General features: G+C 39.0%; 1 protein-coding gene across 1 annotated transcript; it reads left to right on the forward strand.

The window, feature by feature from the left end:
• The first annotated feature begins 328 nt into the window (after positions 1 to 328).
• Positions 329 to 23,911, forward strand: LOC102233950 (E3 ubiquitin-protein ligase CBL-like). Its single transcript, XM_014472846.2, has 15 exons — positions 329 to 911; positions 5,769 to 6,016; positions 9,390 to 9,536; positions 10,440 to 10,596; positions 10,686 to 10,807; positions 10,884 to 11,021; positions 12,636 to 12,723; positions 12,872 to 13,003; positions 13,817 to 14,029; positions 14,100 to 14,201; positions 15,718 to 15,992; positions 16,558 to 16,725; positions 19,396 to 19,499; positions 20,539 to 20,724; positions 22,064 to 23,911. The coding sequence occupies exons 1-15, from the start codon at positions 768 to 770 to the stop codon at positions 22,414 to 22,416; spliced, it is 2,577 nt and encodes an 858-aa protein (XP_014328332.1). The 5' UTR covers positions 329 to 767; the 3' UTR covers positions 22,417 to 23,911.
• The last annotated feature ends 1,789 nt before the right edge of the window (positions 23,912 to 25,700 follow it).

Here is a 25,700-nt window from a genome sequence, read left to right on the forward strand (position 1 = left end):
ACAGATAATCCTTCAAAGTTTGTTTTCTGTTTAGGACCTTGTCATCTGTCTAACAGTTTAAAAAGGCCAGACAGATGTTCTCTGGTAGAAAGTTGCTTTCCATTCATCCATCTATGTAGCAGCCTGTTGATCAGAAATATTTAGCAAACATTTTTATTACTTTTTATCTAATAAAATTTTTAATATTCATATTTAAATATTTATATTAACGTTTAATGCACCCTGTAAATAGAGCCTTAGTTTGTAAATAATAGAAATAACCCCGCGCTTGCTTACCGGGCTCTTATTTTGAAAGTCGGGCCGGACATCCGTGTTTACTTTAGCTCTCGCTCAGGCTGTTCGCTGGTGGCTCCGTGCGGTTTTTAACACCCAGCTCTGCTACAAGCCGGGTTCGTCTCTCAGGGAGGTTTCACTCGCCGTCGCCAGGAGGAGTCGGCTCGCGTTCGGTCGGCACAAACAGCAACACGGCGGTTATGGCTGCGGTTCGGACCCCGAGTGGAGACGTCTCGTTAGGCTGCCGTAGCCGTTAGCTCGCTGCTTTGGGTCCGCTGAGTTGTAGCTACAACAGGCTTTTTGTTCTGCTCCCGGACAGCCTCTGCATGACAAACCGTCCCCACTGTTCAGAGCGGACAGGGCGGTAGTACAGCGGCTGCTTTATTGGGAAACGTGTCAGGGAGACCACCACCCTCCTCATCACCACCACCACCACCCTCCCAGGTTGTGAACCCCTGTCGCGGGGCTAACACCCCCGGTCATCGAGCGAATTCATGGCCGGAAATCCGAGGAGGGGCGCCGGACTCATCGGGCTGATGAAGGACGCCTTTCAGCCCCACCAGCAGCCTCTGCAGCCTCACCAGCCCGCTGTGGTCGATAAGAAAATGGTGGAGAAATGCTGGAAGCTCATGGATAAGGTACAAACTGTCTCTGGGTTCAGAAACGCTCTGATATTGACATAAAAGCTTGTTGTTTTTTGTGACTTTAAGCTGTTATCAGTTCTTGTGCATCGTAAAGTGTTTACTTCTCACTTCCTTCTTCTAGATTTATGATCACATCAGGGTTATAGCCAACACTTACACATTTATCGTTAACATTTAGGTAATAAATCAAACGGGTTTTCTGGATATCCCACCTCATATGAAAACATATTTACATCCCTGGACTTTGTCACGTTAGAACCAACAGCCTTCATATATTTTTTTGAGAATTATAATAAACCAACACAAAGTAGTGTATTCATCTACTTCTCTTTAATCAGATCCCTCTAAATTAAGCGTAAAGGAATGCATCTTGAAATTACAAATTAGAAAATTAAAATCCACCAGAGTGGAATTTAACACTTTTGAGGTTCTTTGGAGAACATTAGAGGAAAAATAGCCAAAAAGCCATGTGGAAGATTGAACTTATACAAAATATTTCAGGATCTCAGTAAAAGTGCCAGCAATTTTAAGATGTTGAAGAACTGTTTGGAGTGAACATGAACATGCTGTAAATCGTAAAACGTTGGATTATTGGTACCAACAAGCACTGTGCTGGCAGCATCGTGCTGTGGAGATGTGTGTTGTTTTTTTTTATTTCAACAGGGACATAAGTGCGGGTTGATGATGCGGATAAATGTGAGACAGTCCTGGAAGAAATCCAAGCCTACAGCCAGAGATGCACTGGTCTGGTTTGGATAAAAGCATATTAATGCATTACAATGGTCTAGTCAAAGTCCAAACCTATATTCAACTGAGAATCACTGATCTGTCTTCAGATGTTCTAAAGCTCCAGCCAAAGTTGCTTCTACAAAATATGATTTAGGAGACTGAAAATAAATTCACACCACATTTTTCTTATTTTTAATTGTCAGAAATGTTGAATAGTTTTTCTCCCATTTTAAAATCAAGCTCTACTTTCTCTTGGTATGTCACATAAAATTTGGATAAAATGCGTAGGAGCTTGATGTTGTAACATGAATGGATGTGGAACAGTTAGAATGCTAGAAAAATGTTATTTTGTTTTAATTACTGGAAAACCTATGTTACAATGGAAAATATTACATACAACACAAAGTAATTTAATAACCACACTTTCCAGTAACTTACTCAAAAACGAACCTGAGTACAATAATAAGTTCCTAATAAGTTTATTAAACTTTGCTAAATTCAGCAAGCATTTTCAAAAAGAGTGGCCCTAATCCTGTTTTTATTGGTGAGATTAGATGGAGTTTTTTTTCTGTTATTTGTTTCTCCATTTGATCCCAGAAGACCTTTCAAACTGAAAAGAAATAAAAATATTCTTTTATTGACCCACCGTGGAGATTCACACAAAGATAAAAGTATTAAAATATATATTTAAAAAGCTAAATAAAGAATTAAATACTGTACAGTAATTGCAAAATTACAACCTAAAATGCCATGCAGTTATCAAAAGTAGACTAATCTTAGTTAAAGAAAACTGCGAGTGTGTATGATCATTTAAAAAGTGTATTGTACAAAAAAAAATAAGACTATTTAGAGTAAGTGAAGGATCTGTGGTAACACTCCTTTGTGCACTTTGGATGCAGCAATTTTTTCCAATAAGGCCATAGTGCAAAACCTTTTTGTAAGTTTTGTAGGAATGCAATATTTAAATCCGACCAAATTATTTGCTTTATAAAATATTGCATGCTTAGTTTTTATTGTTGTTTTTTATCAGGTAAAATAAATCACAACATTGTTTTTGTGATTTTATTTATGTCTTTAAAATATCTTTTGGCCCACAAGTCTTTTTGAGTTGATCATTTGGGAAAATGTGACACCTCTCCTCCAGGGTTACAATAGTTTTAGTTTTATTTCTTCGTGACTTTTTGTTTGTCTAATTCGGTTAGTTTTAATTAGATTGTACAGTGAGACTACTAGATTTTGTTAGTTATAATTAGTTAAATATTGTTTAGTTTTCGTATCAGTTATGATAGTGGTTTTAGTTTTTTTCACACTTTGGTTCATTTTTAGGTACAGAATTCAAAAAGCTCAAAGTGTAATACTGTGATTATTTATACGTTGATTCGGTAATGAATATTCAACAGAAGATACTATTTTCAAAAAATGTAATCAGTTGTTGTTGAGATTCTGGTGTTTTATCCAAACTTTTGCTGTCACCAGTTTGCGGACTAGCCTAAGCGCCACCAGGAGTATGGATTGCCGTAGTTTGCCGACAGCTGACGTAAACTGCTTGTGTGGGGGGAAAGAAAAATCAATTTCACATCAGTTCGAAAAGCTACATTCATACAAATGAAAACAAAGGATATTATACCTATAATGCCCTTATGTTTTAGATAGCTTTATAAACTCACAATAGAGTTCCAATATAGTTAATGTTTTCTTAATTTCAGTTATTTAATCCGTTTTAGTTATCTATACTGATATTGCTCTCGTAGCTAAAAAAGCTCATGCTTTTCTCATTACTGTTAAAACTTATAAAAACATGAATAAATAAGCATCATAATGGTTGTTGAGACAGTTTGCTTTGACATAAAGTGGTTTTAGCAGCACTTGTTTACTGCAACCACTCATAATCTGGATCGGTTGCTGTTATTTTCTGTGCTGCAAAGTTTAGGACGCATTGATCTAAACTGTATGAGAAAACTGAGCCCCTCCAAATTAGGACTACAATGGTGTCCCTGATGTATTTCCAAATTGGGATGACGTGAAGTAGGTCGCATTAGGAGAGCAGCCCCCTTTTTTCCAGTGTTGGATGAGAAAGAGGTGTCGTCTGTGTGTTGCATCTGTGGCCAGGGGAAGGTTTACTTTGGTCCCATTTATCGCCGTCTTTCTGGTTTTATCTCTCGCCGTCAGCTTTGGGCTGAGATGGAGATAAGAGAAGAAAGCAGAGAGAGACGACAAGACGAGACTTGAGAAGATATTACTGCAGCAGGGCCGGAGTAAGAGGAGATAAGGCAGGGAGACGGTGAAATGTGTGTGCTGTGCTGCATCGGTTACACATATCAGGATATGTGCTGATATCCCTTTTGTCCTGTTTGAAGTTTTAAATCCTTTTGTTTCTGGGTTACATAGTGGTCAGATGTGTAACGCCTCTTTAATAAAGTCTGCAGACTTGGTTGGAAGATGATACGAAGCTGGAAAAAGTGTGTCCTCTTACTTTTATTTTGGATTGATTCATCACACCTTAACGCTTCAAACCATTAAACAAATTTTAATATCAGAGTTGCCACTGCTGAACCAAAAAACCCCAAAACAATAACAGCCAAGTACATCCTGATGATTTGAAGCCCTCTAGGGGAAATGGGGAATATTGTTTTTCTTTTGTGTTCCCTTGCAATACTTTTGCGTTACCTCTCAAAAGATTTTGTTACCTCACAATAATGTACTGATCTGTTCCATGCGGCGTAATTGAATACTGTAAAGCCTTTCTTAGGCTGGTCATCGTACTTTCTGCTATTATATAAAGTTTTGTAAGGTTTTTATATCTTGTTATAAAAAATATGAAGTTTTATATCTTTTCTTTAGGATAGAAGTGCACCACAAACCTATGATATAAACAGAATCTTTCCGAAAGAAGGAAAGAAATAAAAAAAATACATCCAAACTATTTGGACTATTTCTGAGTTATTATCATGGGGTAATCAGTCATCTGACAGTTTTGATTGTGTCTCTTTTGTGTTGAAAGTCTGAATGGTTTAAAGGGATGTTTTCATGTGCATCCTCATACAGACGGCAAATATGCCCAGAAAACGCTGTTTGTTGATGATTAACGTTTAAAGAAATGTTAGTTTTCATTTTTTGACTCAACGCTAATTGAAGCCGATTCTGATCAATTCTACCGTGAAAAGTCGCAAACAAGTTTTATCAAGATTATTGCATAAAATAATCTGAGCAGAGATCACATCCGGTTTGATTTGTAGGCCAAGTTATGAAATCTTCTAACATTTTCACTTAGTTAGCTTAACAAATGATCAATTCCAGCATCTCAAAGTATCTTGGATTATCTACTTATTATATATTAGCCCTCTAAATTTCCCCTTGTGCCTACTAAGAAGTAAAACCAGCGATTAAAATATTTATGTGATTGATGCTGGGCAATATGGCTGAAAAACATATCGCAATATAAGTGTTTCATATCAGTTGATATAGATCATTATTGATGAGTTTGGAAGCATCGTAAATATCTAAGATGCATCCAAACTTCCTGTTTTATCCACAGTTTTGTCTCAAGCTGTTGGACTCACTTTATCCTTTCACTTCACACTGTTGTTTATTATTTTTAAGCAGTTATGGAACATGGCGGTGAAACCTGAACCTGTTGTTGCGCAACTTACTGAACAAGTTGTTGCTAGGAGACCAAAGAGTGAGTGAGTTGATGCCACCAACCTAGCTTGGCTGCGAAAGGTTGAGCAGCTAAAACATACCATGAATGCAACGCAGTTCTGAATCAGACTTCAGTGAAATTATTGAAAATTCTATCAGATGTGATATTGATCATGTGTTTATCGCAACATATATTGTTATAAATGTATTGCCCCCTTAACATGCCTCCTCCAACATAGAGGAGCCATGTTGTGAAGACTTCCTGAAGGCGGTGTTTCAGAAAGAGCAGGAGTTTTTAAAGAGACAGAGGCCCACTTTTAAGGCATTCAATGACAAAGTCAAATTTCATTTTAGCCATATAGAATTGTTTTTACAACTGAAGTTAACATAGTTACTTGATTATGCGATACGATGGCACTATGTGCCTGGAAAACACACAATACTGTCTCTTTAAGTCACCTCTCCTCTGTGTTTCCTGTGCAGGTGGTGCGTTTGTGCCAGAACCCCAAGGTGGCGCTGAAGAACAGCCCACCCTACATCCTGGACCTGCTGCCGGACACCTACCAGCACCTGCGCACCATCCTGTCCAGGTACGAGGGCAAGATGGAGATCCTCGGGGAGAACGAGTATTTCCGGGTGGTCATCGATAACCTCACAAACAAGACGAAGCAGACCATGAGCCTGTTCAAGGAGGCCAAGGAGCGGATGTACGAGGAGAACTCCCAGGCCAGGTGGGCTGACACACGTAGCGCTGTGAGGCTGAGCAACGTTTGGCTGAGCGACAGATGGTTCAGAGCTAATCATCCTTCCACCCTGGCATCCAGGAGATAAAATGAGCCTTTAAGATTGTGATGGCAGGATCATTCCTAATCTGGCTCTGCTGCTGTTTTCTGACCCGTCGTATAATCTGAGCTTCACCTTTCAGGTTTTTTCTCTACAGTAAGGCTGCAGCTAACTGTTACATTAGCAGTCGATTTAATTGATTAATCAGATTTAAAAATGGCACATTCTACAGATTTTTCATTGAACTACTTGAGCTTTCTTTATACAATATAGGAAATACATTAAAAGATGCAAAAAATCATTCAGTTTCTTTTTAAGTATGAAAATAAACATTTTATTTCTTAAAATGCAATGCTTCAGCATTCCTTTAGTAGACCTCAAACAAGTGAAGTTAAAAATATGCTACTTTTGGGAGTTTTTTAAATATTGATTTATTTTCTGCAGTTTTGGCTTAATTAATACTTAATTAATAAATGGCAAGTCTATTGCAATAATCAATTAATCATATAATAAATTAAAATGAGCTAGATATTCTCCATTATGATTATTACATAATTCTTATTTGAAGTACAGTGTTGTTCACAGAGACGTCATAACTCACTTTATGGTTTTGGTTTGAGTTGTTTTTATTTCTGTTTTATTTCTTGCTTTTGGTTGTCATATTTTATTTTGGATATTTAAAATATCTTCAAGTCCCAGTTTTGAGTGTCATTTTTTGGTTTTTATATTATTATGCCATTGACAAGATTTTGCTTGAAAATGGTCTCAAAACAAAAATATTATGGTTTATCGAAATAATTACTGGAAAGATTTATCGTCCAGATTAATATACATCGTCAGCTTCCTCAAAAACGTCATTGCTAAAGAAGTTGGCTGTTCACAGAGAACTTTATGCAAAGTTTAGTGGAAAGAAAAAATGTGGTAGAATGAAAAGGATTGTGAAGCAGAGACCTTTCGGGAGTTTAGTGGAGACTCAGCGGCTTGCAGCTGGAGTCACCACACAGTCTGAAAGTGTCACATTTCTGGTGTGAAGCCAGTCCTGGAGCGGAGACGAGTCAGAGGAATCTTACCCGGGGTAGAAATTGGCAAACGAAATGCAAATTTAGGATTTCTCAGGGTCTGAAGGCAGAGTGGAGAGATACAGAATCTATTCTGCTTAAAGTCCAGATGATCTGGGTTGCCATGTCATCTGCTGGTTATGATTACCTGAGTTTTCTGGAGTCTAGACTCTAAAGAGAAAGTTTAGAGACCTTCCTGCTTCCTCCTGTTGACAAGCTTTAGACGCTGGTTTCATTTTACTTCTGGACTTGGTACCGACCCTCACTGCCAAAGGTACCAGTCGCTGCCTTTCCACTGCAAATGTATGCAAAACTTTGTCTATATTCGGCCAATGTTGAAAAAACACAATTGCAGTGTTTCCATTAAATAAGAAATACGATTAAAATCACACATGAATAAGTTTGTTCACACAATAAGTCATTAAAAAACATGGTGGTGACAGAGGCAAACACAAATATTCTCATTTAATATTTAAAAATTACAATCTTGAGATGGACCAAAATATAAAGTTATGTGTAAATTTATGCCATTTTACGGACCAACCAAAATAATTCATATGAATAAAAAAAAATTAAGCAAAAGAAAAACATTTTCCAAATCAGTTTCTTTAAATATAAAACTTACAAAGCTTTAACAAAACTGCTTGGTGATTCTTTTGGTTAAAACATGCTTGTTCACCATTCAGTGAAGTTTATTCATAGTGAGCATCCAGAAATTTTACTCAAGAGTAAAGATAATAAAATTACTCAAATAAAAGTAAAAAATACAGCATAGTAAAAATTACCCTGTCATAACTAATTTTGCTGGACGGTAAATTTCCATATAAGTTATTGCAATAAACGATTATATTGTTGTTTGAGAACATTTTGAAGTAATATAGTGGTAATGGCATTATAGTCGAAGATCAATAAGCTTTAAATTATAATGAACTTGTAACACTGGAAATGGAAGACATTTTGAATATTAAATAATCAGTAGAAAATGACAGATAAAATAAATTATGAATTCTCTGTAAACAAAGTTGTCCTTTAAATAAAGGGAAAATTAAGACCAAAGCATGAGACTGAAAACTTTTATCATCCAGTTTTTGGAAAAAAAATAGAAAATGATAAATCATTCAAATGTAACTAGTAAGTTAAGATCATTTATTTGTCTCCCACAGGAGACAAATGTTGCTATTCAACTTTGCTTGTGTAATTCAAAAAAAGTGTTTCTAGTGCAGTTTTGCTAAGTACACAAATTTCAATACAGCCAAAAAAACAACCTGATCCTAACACAAATGGGCCTGTCTCCGTTGGACAAATTTATTTTTATAATTCCAAGTTGCACAATTATATGGTCAGTGGAAATCCAGCTACTTCCTGCTTTAGTCACCATGGTAACTCTGTGACTGACTGGCCAACAGACTGACCTAACCTGACCCACATAGAGAATATATTCATAGTTGTCAAAAGGAAGATGAGAGACATCAGAACCGCGGGCTGGTCTGCTCCATTCCACGCTGCATTAATGCAGTAATTCATGCAAAAGGAACCTTAACCAGATACTGCAGGGTACATGAACGTAACGTTCAGTAAGATACCATTTCTGTATTAGAAAACCTCCTTTAAAATGGCTCTGATGCAATATTGTAATTTTCTGACACAGAATTTTCTGTTTTCGTTATCAATTAACCGATGCTTAAAATATAATTCAGTTCTCTCTCAGAAAGTTGTTTTTGACTTGAACTGCTCTTTCTAACAGTAACTTCTCAAATCTCCTCCTGCTAAATCAGGCCTGCTGTAAAGTTTTTGTTCATTAACGTTGTAAAGTTGTTCAACCTTGAAAAAAGCACCGTGATGTACAGCTGCTTAAAAGTCAGATAACGGACCAACTGAAGTGTCACAATCACACCAACTTCCTGTATTTCTGAGAAAAGCACTAGCAGCAAAAGTTCATCCTTCCTCTGACACGCTGATTTTATCGAGCGTTTACTTCCTCGATTCTCTGTAAATGCGTCAGTCCTGTTAACTGAACCACAGAAGAACTTTTGTTATTTATTCCTGAAGTCCACTTATCACTCAGTGAAATCATTAATTAATTACAGTCATCCTAATTTAGAAACATTTATTCACTAAAAGCTATTTTCTGTTGCTGAATCTTTCTAATTTAATCGTTCTCAGAGTCAGTCAGTCATGGTGGATGTACTCTGGTGGGAAGTTTGTGGCTCAGCTGCAGCTAGCTTCAGCTAACCCGTCTCTTTTGCTGTTGCTACTCCCTCAGGAGGAACCTGACCAAGCTGTCTCTGATCTTCAGTCACATGCTGGCTGAGCTGAAGGCCATCTTTCCCAACGGCCTGTTTCAAGGGGACAACTTCCGGATTACCAAAGCTGACGCCGCTGAATTTTGGAGAAGGTCATTCGGAGACAAGTGAGTTTCTGTTGTTAATAGAGAACAGGGAAGAGTCATTATTGTTGTTTTAGCTCTGAAGTCATTCCAGTGTTGGAGTCGGGTTCTGACAGCCTGCTGGACTCTGAGGACGGTTTTCCACGTCTGGTTGAGAGTTGAAAAAAGAAAATGGACTTCCATAAGTTTAGGTTCATCCTTTCTTTGATTCCTCCTTCCTTCCTTGATCCGTCCTTTGATTCTTCCTTCCTGCCTTTGATCCATCCTTTGGTCCGTCCTTCTTTTTTTTATTAACTCCTTTGATACTTCCTCCCTTCCTTTGATATCTCCTTTGATCCTTCCTTTTTTCGTTGATCCCTCCTTTGATTCTTCCTTCTTTCCTTTGATCCTTCCTTCTTTCCTTTGAGCTTCATCGATCTTTCCATCCTTTGTTTGGTCCTTCTATCCTTCCTTTGATAATAATTCCTTTCTTTCTTACTTTTCTATCTTTTCTATCTTTCATCCTTTAATCTATCCATCTGTCATTTCCTTTTATCCCTCTGTCATTAACTCATGGTGAACATTAGGGTCAGGGGTCACAAAAAGGGCAGCTAACATATCTGCAGACTCCACACATCCTGGACACAACCTGTTTGCCAACAACAGCCGCCAAAGAGACTGTTTCCTCCCTCAGTCTGTTACTTCTCATGAACATGTCACAACCTGCCTTTTCTATTTTTTTTCCTCTATGTAAAATGTGACTGTGCAGGTTGTTTTATCTTTTATTTCCTCTAAGGTTTCTACATTTATATCTAATGTATGTGCGCTATGAACAATTGAAACCAAAGTCAGATTCATAGCATGTTCACACAATTCTGATTCTGATTCAGAAAGCCTTAACTTTGCATCTCGGTTTATTTCCCCTCTGTTATTGTATTTCTGTTTCAGAACCATCGTACCCTGGAGGATGTTCCGCCAGGCTCTGCATGAATTTCACCCCATCAGTTCTGGTTTGGAAGCCATGGCGCTGAAGTCCACCATCGACCTCACCTGCAACGACTACATCTCTGTTTTTGAGTTCGACATCTTCACCCGACTCTTTCAGGTGGGGCTTTCTGAGCATGTCTGAACTGTAAATTAGTGGAAAGTAGCATTCAGTCATTGATATGTTTTTATTGTGGTGCATTTTTGTAGCCGTGGTCGTCTCTTCTGAGAAACTGGAACAGCCTCGCAGTCACACATCCCGGCTACATGGCCTTCCTGACGTACGACGAAGTCAAGGCTCGACTGCAGAGATTCATCCACAAACCTGGCAGGTGAGACTTATGTAACCTCAGGGCTGATGGGTGTCGGCTGAAGCTTCTGGGTTGAGATATTTGTCTTTTCTCTCAGCTACATCTTCCGGCTGAGCTGCACTCGGCTGGGACAGTGGGCGATTGGCTACGTTACAGCCGACGGGAACATCCTGCAGACCATTCCCCACAATAAACCGCTTTTCCAAGCCCTCATCGATGGATACAGAGAGGGATTGTGAGTCACATTTTAACATTATGTCAAATCCTCCAGAGATATTTTTTTTAATGTGTAAAATTTACTTATTGCACGTTTTTGTATTACCATTGGAGTTTATACTACTTCTAAAAACATTAAAAATATTAACATTAAATATGTTTTTATTATGGTGCATTTTTGTAGCCGTGGTCGTCTCTTCTGAGAAACTGGAATAGCCAAACCCGTTTTGCTGGCAATAAATTTATGTTTCTTGGTGTCTGGAAAATGAGCCATTTCAAAAACCTTCTGAATATAAATATATATCTACAGTACAGACCAAAAGTTTGGACACACCTTTTAATTCAATGAGTTTCCTTTATTTTCATGACTATTGACATTGTAGATTCACACTGAAGGCATCAAAACTATGAATAACACATGTGGAAATATGCACTAAACAAAAAAGTGTAAAACAACTGAAAATACCCCTTATATTCTAGTTTCTTCAAAGTAGCAACCTTTTGCTGTGATTACTGCTTTGCACACACTCTGCATTTTCTTGATGAACTTCAAGAGGTCGTCACCTGAAATGGTTTTCACTTCATAGGTCAACCTGCCCTGTCAGGTTAATAAGTGGGATTTCTTGCCTTATAAATAGTCATGAAAATAAAGAAAACCCATTGATTTAGAAGGTGTGTCCAAACTTTTGGTCTGTACTGTGTATATATATATATATATATATATATATATATATATATATATATATATATATATATATATATATATATATATATATAAAAACCCTTCTGAATGTAACAAATCAGCAAGCACATATTTGAGCATCTGTTTGCAGCCATTTTCACATGGAAGCGTAAATGTTAACCTTTTACAACAGATTAATAATTGATATTTTTTCTATTGGCTGTGGCTTCACTCTGAGCCATTACTGACTGCTGCAACCCTCAGTCCATCAGTTAGTAGCCAGAAAGAAGAATATGCTTCTGCACAACGATGCATCAGAAGCCTCCCTTCTTAGTACGTTTTTTTTACCCTGAAGTGTCTCACTTAATGAAGTAAATATCTCCCTGTGATGCAGATCTGTCTTTGTGCAGCAGTAATGTCTCTAAACTCTCTCAATCCTGTCATTTTTGGTTTCGTTCGTCTTTCACAATTCGTAAGCATGGCGTACCGCTTCCTCCTCAGATGCCACAATAAGAGGATGTGCGTCTGCACTGACTTTAAGGGCCCGAACGACTGTCTGAATTCTTAAAACTTGACAAAGTGTTCATTCTTATAACTATTTAAGACCATGCCACCAACTTTAATGTGTTTTGTTTCAATTTTATGTGAAGTAGAGAAAAAAATTGTGTGACTTTCTGAAGGGTATTTTTAGAGACAGGGGCCCGATTTCAAAGTTTTAAATTACAAAGTCAAATTTTTGAAACTGAAGGTAAAGTAGTAACTTGACTGTGCTCTAAAATGGCACTATGTGACTGGAAAACATAATACTGGATGACAGCAGGGATGTCATCCAGTATTTAATTTTTAACAGAAGTAAGGAAAATGTTCCTGAGTGAGATTCGTTGGATGTGGAATTAGAATTGCACCTGTGTGATTCTGTTGGTGTTGACGCTTGCGGTTGTGGTTTTCTAGCTATCTTTTCCCAGACGGCCGTGCGCAGAACCCAGACCTGACGGGGCTGTGTGAGCCTTCGCCTCAGGACCACATCAAAGTTACTCAGGTTTGGTTTGTTTCTCACTACTAAAGTACATTCAGGCATTCGTCATCCTGCAGAGATAAAGCTATTAGCTTTATGGTCATCACACAGAAGCCTTGTGAGTGTTGAACAGGACATTTTACTGGTGATTTTCTGGTCATGGTCCTTGCAGGAGCAGTACGAGCTGTACTGTGAGATGGGCTCCACCTTCCAGCTCTGCAAGATTTGCGCCGAAAACGACAAAGATGTGAAGATTGAGCCCTGCAGACACCTGATGTGCACTTCCTGTTTGACCGCCTGGCAGGTGAGGACGTCGACCCTACTGTGTAAACTTTGACTACATCGGTATGCACTGATAATCTGATTGTTAGTTTTCCTCCTGGTAGGAATCAATGTCCAGTTGTGTCGGATTCAGGTTGTTTTTCCTTCCAGTTGATTACCATAAAGCAGTAAAGATCACTTTATGTTTTATTAGATTAAGGTAGCGGGTGCTGTTTTCTGCAAATTATCAGATATCCACAATGGTGAAATAAATGGTTTTCCCTACATTTTATAACAGTAAATGCTGAAGAAGGCAACTAAATATTTTCTGTTTTTGAAAAAAATAATAATCTGAAAACCATTTCTTATTTTGACGAATTACAGTTCACACACAGGACCAGTTGGTGCTTACCTTCATCTGGTTAATTCTCTAAACTTAAGCAACTTTTGTTAATCAGTTATTAATCAGTTAGTCCAAAAATAAACAGGTCAGCCCTACACTGTATTGATAGGTCAAGCAGAAAGGACTAAGTTTTTTTACATATTGAACTGTTTAGATGCACCACTAAGGCCTAAAACTGACTGAAGGTTTAACCTGAACGACAAATTGCACCTACTGTTTTTCCTTTTTCCTTTTGGAATAAATAATGTGCTATATTTACATACCATACCAATTATCTTGTTGTTTTCTGAATGTTCCTCTGTATTTTTTAGCCCTCTGTGAATATTTTAATTAAATAAAGGGAGATTTTTTTCTTTATCTTCTAGATTTTTTGTGAAGAATCAAAGTAATCCATCTTATTTAGAGCATTAGCAGCTTTATTGTGTGTTTGGGTTTAATTGAGAACCTTTGCAGGAGTCAGAGGGTCAAGGCTGCCCATTCTGCCGCTGCGAGATCAAAGGCACGGAGCCCATCGTGGTGGACCCCTTCCACCCCAAGGCCAGCGGGGCTTCCTTCGCCGGCTTCCAGAGCTCCAGCCGAGCCGAAGCAGCAGCAAACGATGAGGAAGAGGACGACCGTCTGGAGGACCAGCATCTGGTCATGAGCAGGCTGGCCTGCAGTAGTAAGGTATGGCCTGCAGCTCAGGTTCTCTCTGCTGTTATGGTGGATCTCTAAAACCGTCTCTGTGAATTTAAAGGTGGAACGTCCGGCGTCTCCGGTGTCTCAGCTGCCTCCGGTGCCTCCACGGCTGGACTTGCTGCAGCAGAGGTCCGCGCTGAGTCAGGGCGCCACAGCCAAGGTGCGTTTTCATGCAGAACCCCGGTTGACTGGTCGGCCTATGGATGGTTCCTACTGACAGCTCAGTCAGAGCTATGTAAACACAGCACAAAGTAAAATGTTTGGTGAAGCTGGCTTTTGTACTGCTGTCCTGTGGCTGAAGCTCTACCAGGAAGTAAGAAACACAAGAGGGACTGTTGTTATTCATGAAATTTATCCGCAGAATTTGACTACACATCCCAAATAAATCTCCCCACAAACGTGCAAAAGTCTGAACATGAAAGGAAAGTTCTTTTTATTTTTCCCTTCAAAGATTCTGAGAAAAAACTATGTTGCACATCTTTGATCAAAGAGTGAAGAAGTGAAGCGTCCTTTACTGGAAAAATGTCCTAAATCAATTCAATAACTAATCACAGAGTATATCTACTAAATGGAGAAAAAATAAACACTTTTTTTTTTTTTTTTTACAAAAGAGGACACCAGTGAGATATTTCAGATGTTAATATTTGGTCCAGCAGTGGCTTCAAAGGCTTGAAACCACTCCAGCTCATCTTTCCTTCCTCTCAACTTTCTATTAGTCTTTTTGTATATATCTGTCTGTGAACAGAGACCTTTAGCAACAATGTTTTATGTGAGTAACTCTGCTGGACAGCAGCATTAATTGTAACATTTCATTACAGAAAATCCCTTTTTACTTGTATCCATACGGTGTCTGCACGTCCTTAAAAAATGTTCATGTATCTACAATGCATGAGCATTGCATGAGCATGTTTTAAATTCATAAAAGAAATGCAAGTTGATCTTAAATAAGGTAATCATAGTAATTTAAAAAAGTCATCACAAACATTTAAATATTTTCAAGCAAGCATTTGAGTGTTGTGCTCATTCTGTTCTGTGACCTGAGCCGGTTGTAGCTACTTAGCTGCTAAGATACCGTTGCTAGCTACCTTGCTAGCTTTTTTGCGTAAAAATGTACACTTTCCTCAGAAAGTGTAAATTTATTGCACAACGTTCATCTTCGCTTCTGGCTCTCACGTGTGTTGGCGATTCATATGATGTTACATGCATTTTGTGCAAAAACTCTTGGAACTAATACAATATAAAATATGCAATTCTCTTTTATACATTTCTCTCGTGATAAAGGTTTTAAATTTAATTCATAGCATTCTTTAAAAGCCTCATAGTTGAGTTTGTAAAACCAAACTTTTAGACTAGCATAATTTTGGGTTTTTATTTGCTATTCATAATGATGTAAGTTATCTTGCAGTATAAGACTTGAAATATATCCCTCCGCAATAAAACTATTTAACTTTCTGAATTAATTTACAGAAATAAGTGAAAGTTTTAGTGATTCCTTTCTTTAATATGATGCTCTTGTAAGGATCAGAACCATGAATATAGTGATAGTCTGGTGTGAAATAACAGAAATGTTGTTTATATTGTTGTATTTGTAAATGGACTGAACCCGTTTACATTCCTGATTCTCCACGTCTCCTGCGTGTTTATAACTCCAGCATCGTCTTGTGTTTACATCCCAGGTTGCGGTCACTCACAGAGACAAGCCTCTACCTCCCCCCCCTGCTGTGAGGGAGCTTCCCCCTCCGCCCCCTCCAGAGCGACCCTCGGTCCCCGTCCAGGACCCCAGGCTGCAGAGGAGACCGCTCCCCTCCACCCCTGACCAGCCCTCCTGGGCGGCCAACTACATGGTTCCTCGGCCCGCCACCAAGGCCTCCCTGCCCCAGAGCAGCGGCACCAACGGGGAGGGCACCAGGCCCCAGGCAGCCACCAACGCCATCTACTGCCTGACCACCAGGTATGCAGCTCTGCTCATGACGTGAACACAAAACCAGGATTTGAACGAGTTTTTTTTCTGCACTTTGGCTCCCCCTGGAGGTCATATTTAGAGCTGGACTTTAATAAAATATTCTTGGAAAACTGTAGAAAGGACGAAACAGAAATTATTTAACAGCAGTTCAGCTCTACTGCAGTTTCATCACCGTAGTTTAAAATATGTATTTGTAAGTCTCATTAAAAACTAGAAAAATTGCTGTTCCTTGCAAAACTATTGTGAGAATTCCTGTCTGCTAAATTTGATATATTTATATAAAACCCAGTGGAGGAAGGGAGGTTTTTAAAGAAAACTGTAAAACTTATGCCTGAAAAAATGTATCCCAATATAATTGTTTCATATCGATAGATGATTGTTGATGAGTTTTTTGTTTTAAATATCTGAAACACTGCCAAACTGGTGAGGTGACGTTTCCTGTTTTATCTGCTGTTTTTTTCTCCACACCATTCTGTTTTATTTTTAAGCAGTTATGAGGCACAGTAGTGAGAATGCTGAATGCATTGATAATCCTTGGTTTCCATTTGTGAAGGTCTCTGCCTTCATCGGCGGCCTCAGCTGGAGAAAAGCCATCGTCAGACAGTGAGGAGAACGAGTACATGAGTCCCACCTCCTTGCCGGTCTCTGGCGCCCCCTGGGTCATCGCGGGCTCCTTGGTGCCCCCCTCTCCTGCCCAGACAAACAACCACAACGACGTCAGGTAAACAAGAGGGCCGGTTAGTCAAACCAGGTTACATTTCAGGGCTCTGCATCACCAAGCAGATCCCTCTGCAACTAGAAGGTATAGAGAGTGACCGATCTGTTGGCTCTTCTGGTACATCCATCCATCCATTTTCTAACACCCTTATCCCTAGTGGGGTCAGAGGGCTGCTGGTGCCTATCTCCAGCTAACGTTCCGGGCAAGAGGCGGGGTCACCCAGGACAGGTCGCCAGTCTGTCGCAGGACAACTTTTCTGGTACAAGATGTGTAAAAAGTCTCTCCAGATTATTCTGAGAATTTTAGACATTCTATTTATTTGAGTCGATTTAGAGGAGAAAATCCTGCTTCAGAGCGATGACGAGGTTGAGTTGACTTTGACTTTATTGAGCATAGTGTAGTAAAATAATTAACAAATGATGGATTTATATTCAAAGAAAATACATTAAAAACTAACGCAAACAAAAGAAGAACAGTAAAGTATATTTACACATTCAAAGGAAAGATGTTCACTGTACAATTACATTACAACAATAAAAGATGCATTTATTTGAAGTGTAACTAACCCTCCTGAGAAAACAAAAGCCAGCCAGCCCCCCGCCTCCCCCCCGGACAACATTGGAAAAATTCTAACAAAGTGGGCGGGGCCAAGATACACTGAGGGGCGTGGCTACGTGTGATGATGAGCGGGAGAGGATCGAGTGGGGCTGCGGTCAGGATGAAAGAAGCACTGTTGCCAATTTAGCGACTTTGTTACTATATTTAGCGACTTTTCAAATTAATCGTGATTAATCGACTTTTCATTAAAGAAGTAATTAAGTAGAAATATTGCGACTTTTTTCTGTCTCAGAGGAGACTTTTGGCAGCCACGTTCGCTAATGCAACTCCTGACTTGCCACCAGGTGGCGTGTGTCTGAGTGAGATGTTTAATATCCAAATGTGGAGAGAGTGACGTGTGGCTGTACCAAGCTATGCTGCTGTAAACAGTGGAAAAATTCAACTGCACTGTTCAACAAAAGAGATGGTTTTAGGCAAAATGTTGCAAATCTAAACAAATGTACATGAAAATGTCAAAATTTGCATAGAAACAGTTTATCAACAAAATAAGTTGTTTGGGGTTTAGTTTCAATTTTTTTTTTTTTTTTTTTTACATTAACAAATTTGTCCATGTCGGTGTTTTGATAGAGAACAAACTTAGATCTCAGCTGCTCTTCTTCTGTGAGGACACAGGAGGTCAGTGAGAAAAACAAGAATTTTTAACACAACTGGTCCTGTTGTTGCCTCGCTGGTGAACTTCATCCAGCTAATCTGGGTTGTAGATGATTCTGTCAACGCATTCAGAGTCATAATGGAGGCCACATATTAGAGAAACTTTGCCAACCTCTTTTGGTTGGGAAAGTAAAAATAAAACCAGTGTTTCTTATACTTGTATCCTTTAATTTGACTTTTTTTTGTCATTTAACATTTATTATATGTCTACATAATTAATCAACGTACAAGATGCATAAACTGACTCAGTGGTTGAGTTCATTGGTTTCTGAATACATTAAAAAGTTGACATGTGCTACACATTATGAGCAGCAGGGGGCTCCACCGCCCCGGCTACATTTAAACCCTCCTGAACCCAGTAAACCCCCTTCTTAAATAATTTAAAGAAGATGAAGAAGATGCAGAGGTTTTGAAGATGAATGCAGCTGGAGAACAGCTTGCCCCTTTGATGAAAGTCTGAAGGAGTGTAGAATGTTTCTGTTGATCATGAGAAGAACAGACATTTCTCCGTTAACGAGGCCTAGATTGACAAAGCTGCACTTCTCAGCTGCACTTGCTCAACTGTTTTACACTTTTTGTGTGTTTGTGCTTTTTTTAAAATTTGTTTTTGCATCAGATCATTTAAGAAAGCTCCACATGTGCAAATAAATTTGAATGAAACATGGAATTAAGCACACATAAGGGAATTCCAGACTCCTTCCTTGACACACTGCATTTAAATATGAAAAATAAAGATAAGGAAGCCATGCATGTTTACAATCTCTGTGGGATTGAAAGTCGTGTCTAATCGCAGGAAGAGAAGATGGTTGGTTGGAGATGCTCCTAAATGAGGTGGAAAAATACAAGTAGATGTGATTTACAAGCAAAATCAGACCATTGTGAAGGATTACAGAAGTGTGTAAGGATAAGGTTGAGGTGTTGTAAAGTTTACTAATCTACTTAGTAACATAACTGATGTTAATGCTATTTCAGTTCCACCACCAGGTTTCAGCAGATGGTATTTTATTTCCCATGTAAAACATCAACGGTCTGAAAATCCACCTATAGGGTCTAAGTACAATTACCATAAATAAGCATATAAAAATAAGAATTAAACTGGGTTTTGCTAAAAAGAAGTAAATAAATAAAAAAACTGTTGAATTTTACCTAGAGTTTAATGACAAGTTGACTGCTTCCTATTTACAGAGATTGGTGGATCCAATAAGAGAAACTAAATATTTAAAGCAAAGTGGGTAAATTAAAGTCTTTATTATAGGACTGGTTTAAAAAAAATACCCTTTTTGTTATGTTTAACAAATTATAAATTTGAAATAATTCTACTTAAATCCCCTGGCAAATTGCCTCAAGTCGTGTTTTTATGTTGTTGTTTTTTTCTTATTTCCCATATATGTGTTTTTCTGGCAGTGAGGGGGGCGACGACGACTCTGATGACCCTCAAGTGTACGAATCCATGTTCAACATCCAGAGTCAGGCCGGCTCCTCTGACACAACGCAGGCCTCTGATCTGGGTAACCTGCTTCAGTTCACTTTCACAAGCGCTTTGATAAATATTTATGGGAAGCCATCTTTGCTGGAGTGCATTAAGAGTAACTGATCTGCACAGCAGCGTCAGTAGAGCTCTTTATAACAAAACTCAGAACTGATGTTATGACTTTAATAATCACACTTTCCTCATTGTGACAGTTATTATTTAAATATAACAAATACTATGTGCTTATACTCTGTGTACTATTATTAGGCAAGTGAGTATTTTGGCATGTTTTGGCAGATTTTCTATCTCCCCAGAGTGAGCGTTTTAGGGCCTTTATCAATTGAAATCCTAATTTAAATTGCTAAATTAAATTGGATTTAAACTAATTTAAATCCAAATTAGCTGCTGCTGGCCACGCCCCCAAATCAACGTTTACACTCACACTCATTTACAGAAAATGACTGCAAACAGATGCGCAATTGTACAATCGTACATCTTTGAAAAGCAGAAGTGGAGCCTCCTGCACAATCAACAAGAATGATTGTGCAGGAGGCTGGTAAGTCAACAACTAAAAACTTGTCTATTCCAGCAGCCATTGTACAGCGCATACAGAGGTAAAACCAGCTGGCCAAACGGATTGGAACTCCACTGGTGTTGCTAGGTAACGGGGCAATGCCTGTCAAATGTGACTTAATTGGAAGTTTTTGAAACGACTAATTTTCCGGACCCCAGAAAAGATTAACTCAACGCCCAAAAGCATTTGGTTGTTTTTTTAAGAGCTTGGGTTGTTTTTTAGAAGCACTGTAGAACCAAATCGAAGGATTCAAACATGCAAAATGAGAATTTTGCATATTAGGTACCCTTTAAACATTCATGTTTGAGGTTTATTTTGGATTAACAGAGCACTGGAGTTAGTAATTAATAGAATAATCTTAAAAAACTTGCCTGATAACTGTTCACAGTGTATGTCCACTTGGTGTTTTTAAGGTTGTTTAGAATAATGCAGCTGTGCATCTCCTAGTTCCAGACTGCCTTTTCTTTTAAGCTGATCGTTAACGCACTGTTTGGTCTTTCAGAACCCGACCAGCTTCAAGCTGTGGCCTCCCAGGACAAAAAGGAAGACAGCGAAGCGGAGGACATCTACGAGTTCGACCGACCCCGCCCTGTGGCACCCCCCGCCCTCACCCGACGGATCCTGTCTGAAATCAGCTGTCCCTCCGCAGCCTTCAGCTCACTCAGCATGGATGCTTCAGTAGAAGCCGGTACGTCCAGTCAGCCCCAGGGTCTGACTGGTAAATGGACTGGTTCTTAACTGCTTCTGAACTGGTTTCAGTGTCACACACCTCAGAAAACACACGGTTATATTATTTAGAGTAGTAAGAAAAAAACCCCAGAAATTAGGAATTTAATTTTAAAACTACTCTCTGGTATTAGTTCAACGCATTTGGTTTATTTGGCTTTCAGCATTTTTATCTTCAGCAAAGTCCAATCCTTTTTTTTTAAAAGTAATGATTTAACAGCATTGGCTTATTTTTCTTTTTTTTTTTTCAACCTTTCAGTCACTCTGAGCTCCTCCATTTTCACACTTAAATGCAGCAGGTTATCAACAAACACATTCAGAAAGTCACTGAGTAACTTTGAGAATATAACTGTGTGCATGCTGAGTGTTTTTTCTTGTGTATACGGTCCGCTGTAAACCTCGGCAAGCAGCGCCCTCTGCTGGAGGAAAGTAAACATTCAGGACCAGGTTCTCATATGGATAAAGTTTTCTTTGAAAGTTACTTTAATGCTCTGCAGTTTTCCTGGACTTGGTATTTATTTATTATTTGTACAATAACTGTATTATAGAAATCTAAGACCAGGAGAAAATCCTGAGCTTTCTGAGAAGTTTTTCATCCATGTTTTCCCAGTGTAGTTAGATTTTCTGTTTCCAAAAAATACTGATTCTAAAAAATAGATTTGAGCTTCCCAAATGTCTTAAAAACCTACCAGACACACAAGCTACTTGATTCTGCTCCACAGAGTAGACTCGTCATAAAAAGCCCAATAATCTTGTTTTTATTGTAAAAATAAATAAAAAAATAAATTAAAAAATTATTATTGGTAATAATTAAAGGCTTAAAGTGACTCAAGTAAAATATCTCATAATGGCAAAACCACTTCATTTAAAAATGAATTACAACATTGTAGTTTTAATTTATGAACAGTATTGCAATTTAACAATAGTAATCAAATATATTAGTTTTAATACAAATACAATTTGATGGATTTCATGACATCAAATGATAATGTTTAAAAGAACTGAAGCAAACTTAACAATAAAATTACATTTAAAGAAAGCGGTGTTTTATTTCTATAAACTTGCTAATAATTGAGTAAGACCTTTGATGTGAAAGATCAAACGAAATCATGATAATAATTTTAAACGTTTTGTATAACAGGCCATAACGGCTGGAATGAGGTTTAGCACACAAACCAACCTGATTAACTCGTTATCCTGATGAAACCATCAGGAAAAGTATCTGTGGGAAAATGTCTGCTTTCTGCTTCCGTAAATTGCCATGTCGTTGTTTCCTGAACTGATTTTTCTGGGTTTTCCAGAAGCGTTTGCCGAGTCGGACCGGCCGCCCCGGCCCCTCCCACGCAGAGCCAACTCCGACCGCTGCCCTCGACCTTTCAACCGCGACCTTTCCGCTCCGCTGCCCGAACTCCCCGGCCCATCGTCAGCCTCGCCGCCTCCTCCTCTCCCTCCCCCTCCGCCGCCTGCCGCTGCTGCCACCGTCACCGCTGGTAACCAGGCCCTGAACGGTGAGATCGAATGTCTGATATCCCAAGGCTACTCCATGCAGGACATCCAGAAAGCGCTGATGATCGCCCAGAACAACCTGGAGACGGCCAAAAACATCCTGCGTGAGTTCGTCTCCGTCCCCTCCACGACCCACATCGCCACATAGTCACTCAGGTCCTGCCTCCTGTCTCCGCTTTGTGCCATTATTGTGGATAGCATTTACCGAGCACTTTTCCACGGGAAAACACCAGATCTGAGGAAAAACATCCAAAGTTAATTGTAATCAACTGCGTCAGGTATTATTTGCTTTTCTAAAAGGATTTTAGGTGTGAAAACAGGATTGTGTTTTTTTTTGTTTTTTTTTTGTGACGGATCCTGAAGCCTCAACAGTTACTCTACGCCGCCCCCAGCAGGAAATGGAAGGAACTGGATTCCCCATCAGCTGATTGGTTCATCCCTTTCCGCTTAAATGATCTGAAATAATCAAAAGGAGCTTTGTGAAGCCAAACTTTCATCATGTTCAGTTTCGCTGCTTCTCCGCAAACTGTGCTGTGCAAATCTGTAACTAATCAGAAATTAGTGAGTAGAAGTCTGTGGCGTGCTGAAGCTGCAGTTGTGGTTCCATTTCCCATCACCTTCTGGGTCAGCAAGTACTTTCATCTTTAAGTACTCTCCTCACATGTTGTACTGTGTGTAGAACTAACAATAGCAGAAATTAATTCCATTTTAATTATGTTTTTCTAACATTTTCCAGTTTATTTTGTGGAAAACCGGGCAACAGCATCTCTACATTCAGGTTTGACTCATTGCCAAGGTATCGGTGGAGGCAGGGAAGTCTAGGAAAAGTGAATCCCCGATTATCAAGTTGTTTGGAGTGGCAACTAGTAGAAGAGTTGACGCGCAGCACCACTGTGTCGATGTCTGCGTTCACAAAGCAGAAAAATATGACTCAAATCCAACTTTATTTTATTTATTTATTTTTTTACAATATCCGACTTTCTCATGGAAGTCTGAACGGCACAATTCTGATCTTTTCACCCCAAGATAAATCAGATTTGTTCCACATATATGTGGGACTAAATTATAACCGATATTTTTCAAAGCGTCAGCAGTAGGAACAGTCATCTTATTCAACTTTAACACCATAATTCTGCACCAGAAGACGGCAGATGCTGTAAATCTGGACGTAAACAACGGCTGAAAATTATAATTATGAAATTATGAACGCCGTCCGTGTCAACGAAGCGCATCACATCACAGCCCACCACTTTTAGTTCCAACCTCACATCCAGAGCTGTGTTCTTGTTATGTTCTCGTGACGATGCGGCCGACTCTGAAGAACTTTCAAATCGATCGATAGACGGCGGCCATTATTACTGCTGTAAACAGAGCGCAGCTGTGTGACATAAGTAAGTAAAACCAAGATAAAAATCGCAAAGTGCTTCAACAAACAAGATAAGTGCACAAAACAAAATTAAGCAAGAGCAGATTTAGATCAGTATGTCTGCGCGCGTGGCTCACTGTTCACACAGAAAACTTATTGCGGTCGCATTTAATTAGTAGCATGAACGACCGCGCAGAAAAAATAACTCGGATTTCAGTAAAAAAAAAAAAAAAGAAAATCAGAATTGAGCATCAAGACCTGCTGTGTGAAAATCTCCCTGATTTGTCGTCCAGATCCTGCAGGTCTTTTTAAAGTAAATAAAGAGGCAGAGCTGGCCTTTACATCCTGCAGGTCTGCTTCAAATGGTTTCCGTTCCAGCTGCTTTATGTCAAACACTTCCTAGAATAATAGGACAGGTCCGCTCCTACCTAAACGTCCTGTCCCCGACTGATCTACCTCACCGGGCTCCGAGTCCCCAAGCAGATTCTGGACAGATTAGAAACCTGGATGCGTTCCTGACTGATGTTCGAACATTCGTCCATTTCCACTTCGCAGGCAACAGATCACAACCTTCCATTCACATCACCCAGTTCCCAAGAAACTGGCTCCCACATGTGAGCGACCCACAAATGTCCACAGAGAAGCTCCCACTCTCTCTACAGAGTGAAAATGGAGAGACGAAGCTAACAGTAGTTCTCTATAACGTCAAGGATTCCCCGGTCAGTCATTTAAAAGGAAGGATGGGCCCATATCTAGTCCAATACTCTATTAGAGTTACATTTGTGCCATGAATCTGTCTTGAAACACTGTGAAGGTTAGTAAAAAAAAAAAAAGCACTACATCTCCAACATGGATTAATTAAGCTAATCTCCCCTAAAATCACCACAACTTTATCATTTATTTGCAAACCTGTGTCTGACTCGACTTACACAGCAGTCACCCAACGTTCACCTTGGAGGGAAAATGATCCTTTCCTGTCCTAAAAGTTTCTCTAAGTACCTTTTAATGACATCGGACACGTTTACTTCACGTTGGTCACGTAAAAAGAATCAGCATCATTGTAGTGTTCCTACAAGTTAGCATCCAGCTCAACACTAAGCCAGGCTGATGCTAGCATGTTTTCTCTCTCTTCTGATGTGACTCGTTGAAAAGTCCGGCTTTCAATTTGGTTCCAGTTAATCGTGTGCAAATGAAACTTATTGGAAAAGGATGTTTTCAGCTTCGTGACTTCAGCGCTCCGCATAGAGAGACTGTAGCAACTAGCAATTTGACCAGAATCTTTAGTGTTGGACGTGCAGAAGACTGACCGGGGCAGATCGAGGGGAATAGACTTGACTTCCACTTCAGACGGACCAACTAGTGCATCTGTACTTTGCTTTGTAGGCCTTTCAGCAGCTGCATTGGATTCTGCATTTTGAATTCGATTCAAATTTACTGCAAAAGCAGAAAATCTTACCAAGTATTTTTGGTCTAGTTTCTGCTGCAAATGTCTCACTATGCCTGAAATAAGACAAAACTAACAAACTTTTCGGCAAGATACAGGAGTTTAAGTCAATAATTCTTGAAAGTAGATCAAATTGCTTCTCCCACTGGCAGATTGTTTCACTTATAACATTGGAAAATGTCTTGTTATAAGTGACACAATCTGCCGGTGGAACAAGCAATTTTCTAAATCGGTATTCAATAATTATTTACTTAAATCAAGCCCTTACATCTGGCTGAAAAGTTGCACAGTTGAAATGACATAATACTAAGATATTTGCAGTACAAACTAGACCAAAAATACTTGGTAACATTTTGTTTTTGCAGTGTCATCAGCTTATTTTGGGGGGAAAAAACCCCCAAAAAACATGACATGATCTGTGGTAAATACAATAGCTTTTGTTTTTCTGCTCTGTGTTCAGATTTTAGCAAACAAAATCCTCAGATGATGTCATTTCTATCTGAACAACAAGGGTTTGTTAAAGGAGTTGCTGCTGTTTCAGCATCAAAACGTCCTTGCAGTCCTTGTTTTTATGCTGCATTGAATAACTAGAGCCACCAGACGTCCAAGTAGCATTGAAAGC

The sequence above is a fragment of the Xiphophorus maculatus genome, chromosome 11 (assembly GCF_002775205.1).
Source record: "Xiphophorus maculatus strain JP 163 A chromosome 11, X_maculatus-5.0-male, whole genome shotgun sequence".
NCBI classification, from domain to species: domain Eukaryota; kingdom Metazoa; phylum Chordata; class Actinopteri; order Cyprinodontiformes; family Poeciliidae; genus Xiphophorus; species Xiphophorus maculatus.

What these genes read in the sequence shown, in the direction of transcription:
- LOC102233950 (XM_014472846.2), top strand. Translation starts at nt 768, where the DNA reads ATGGCCGGAAATCCGAGGAGGGGCGCCGGACTCATCGGGCTGATGAAG. An exon ending in GAGGAGAACTCCCAGGCCAG is followed by an intron (nt 6,017 to 9,389) that starts GTGGGCTGACAC and finishes CTACTCCCTCAG; the next exon opens with GAGGAACCTGACCAAGCTGT. An exon ending in ACCACATCAAAGTTACTCAG is followed by an intron (nt 12,724 to 12,871) that starts GTTTGGTTTGTT and finishes TGGTCCTTGCAG; the next exon opens with GAGCAGTACGAGCTGTACTG.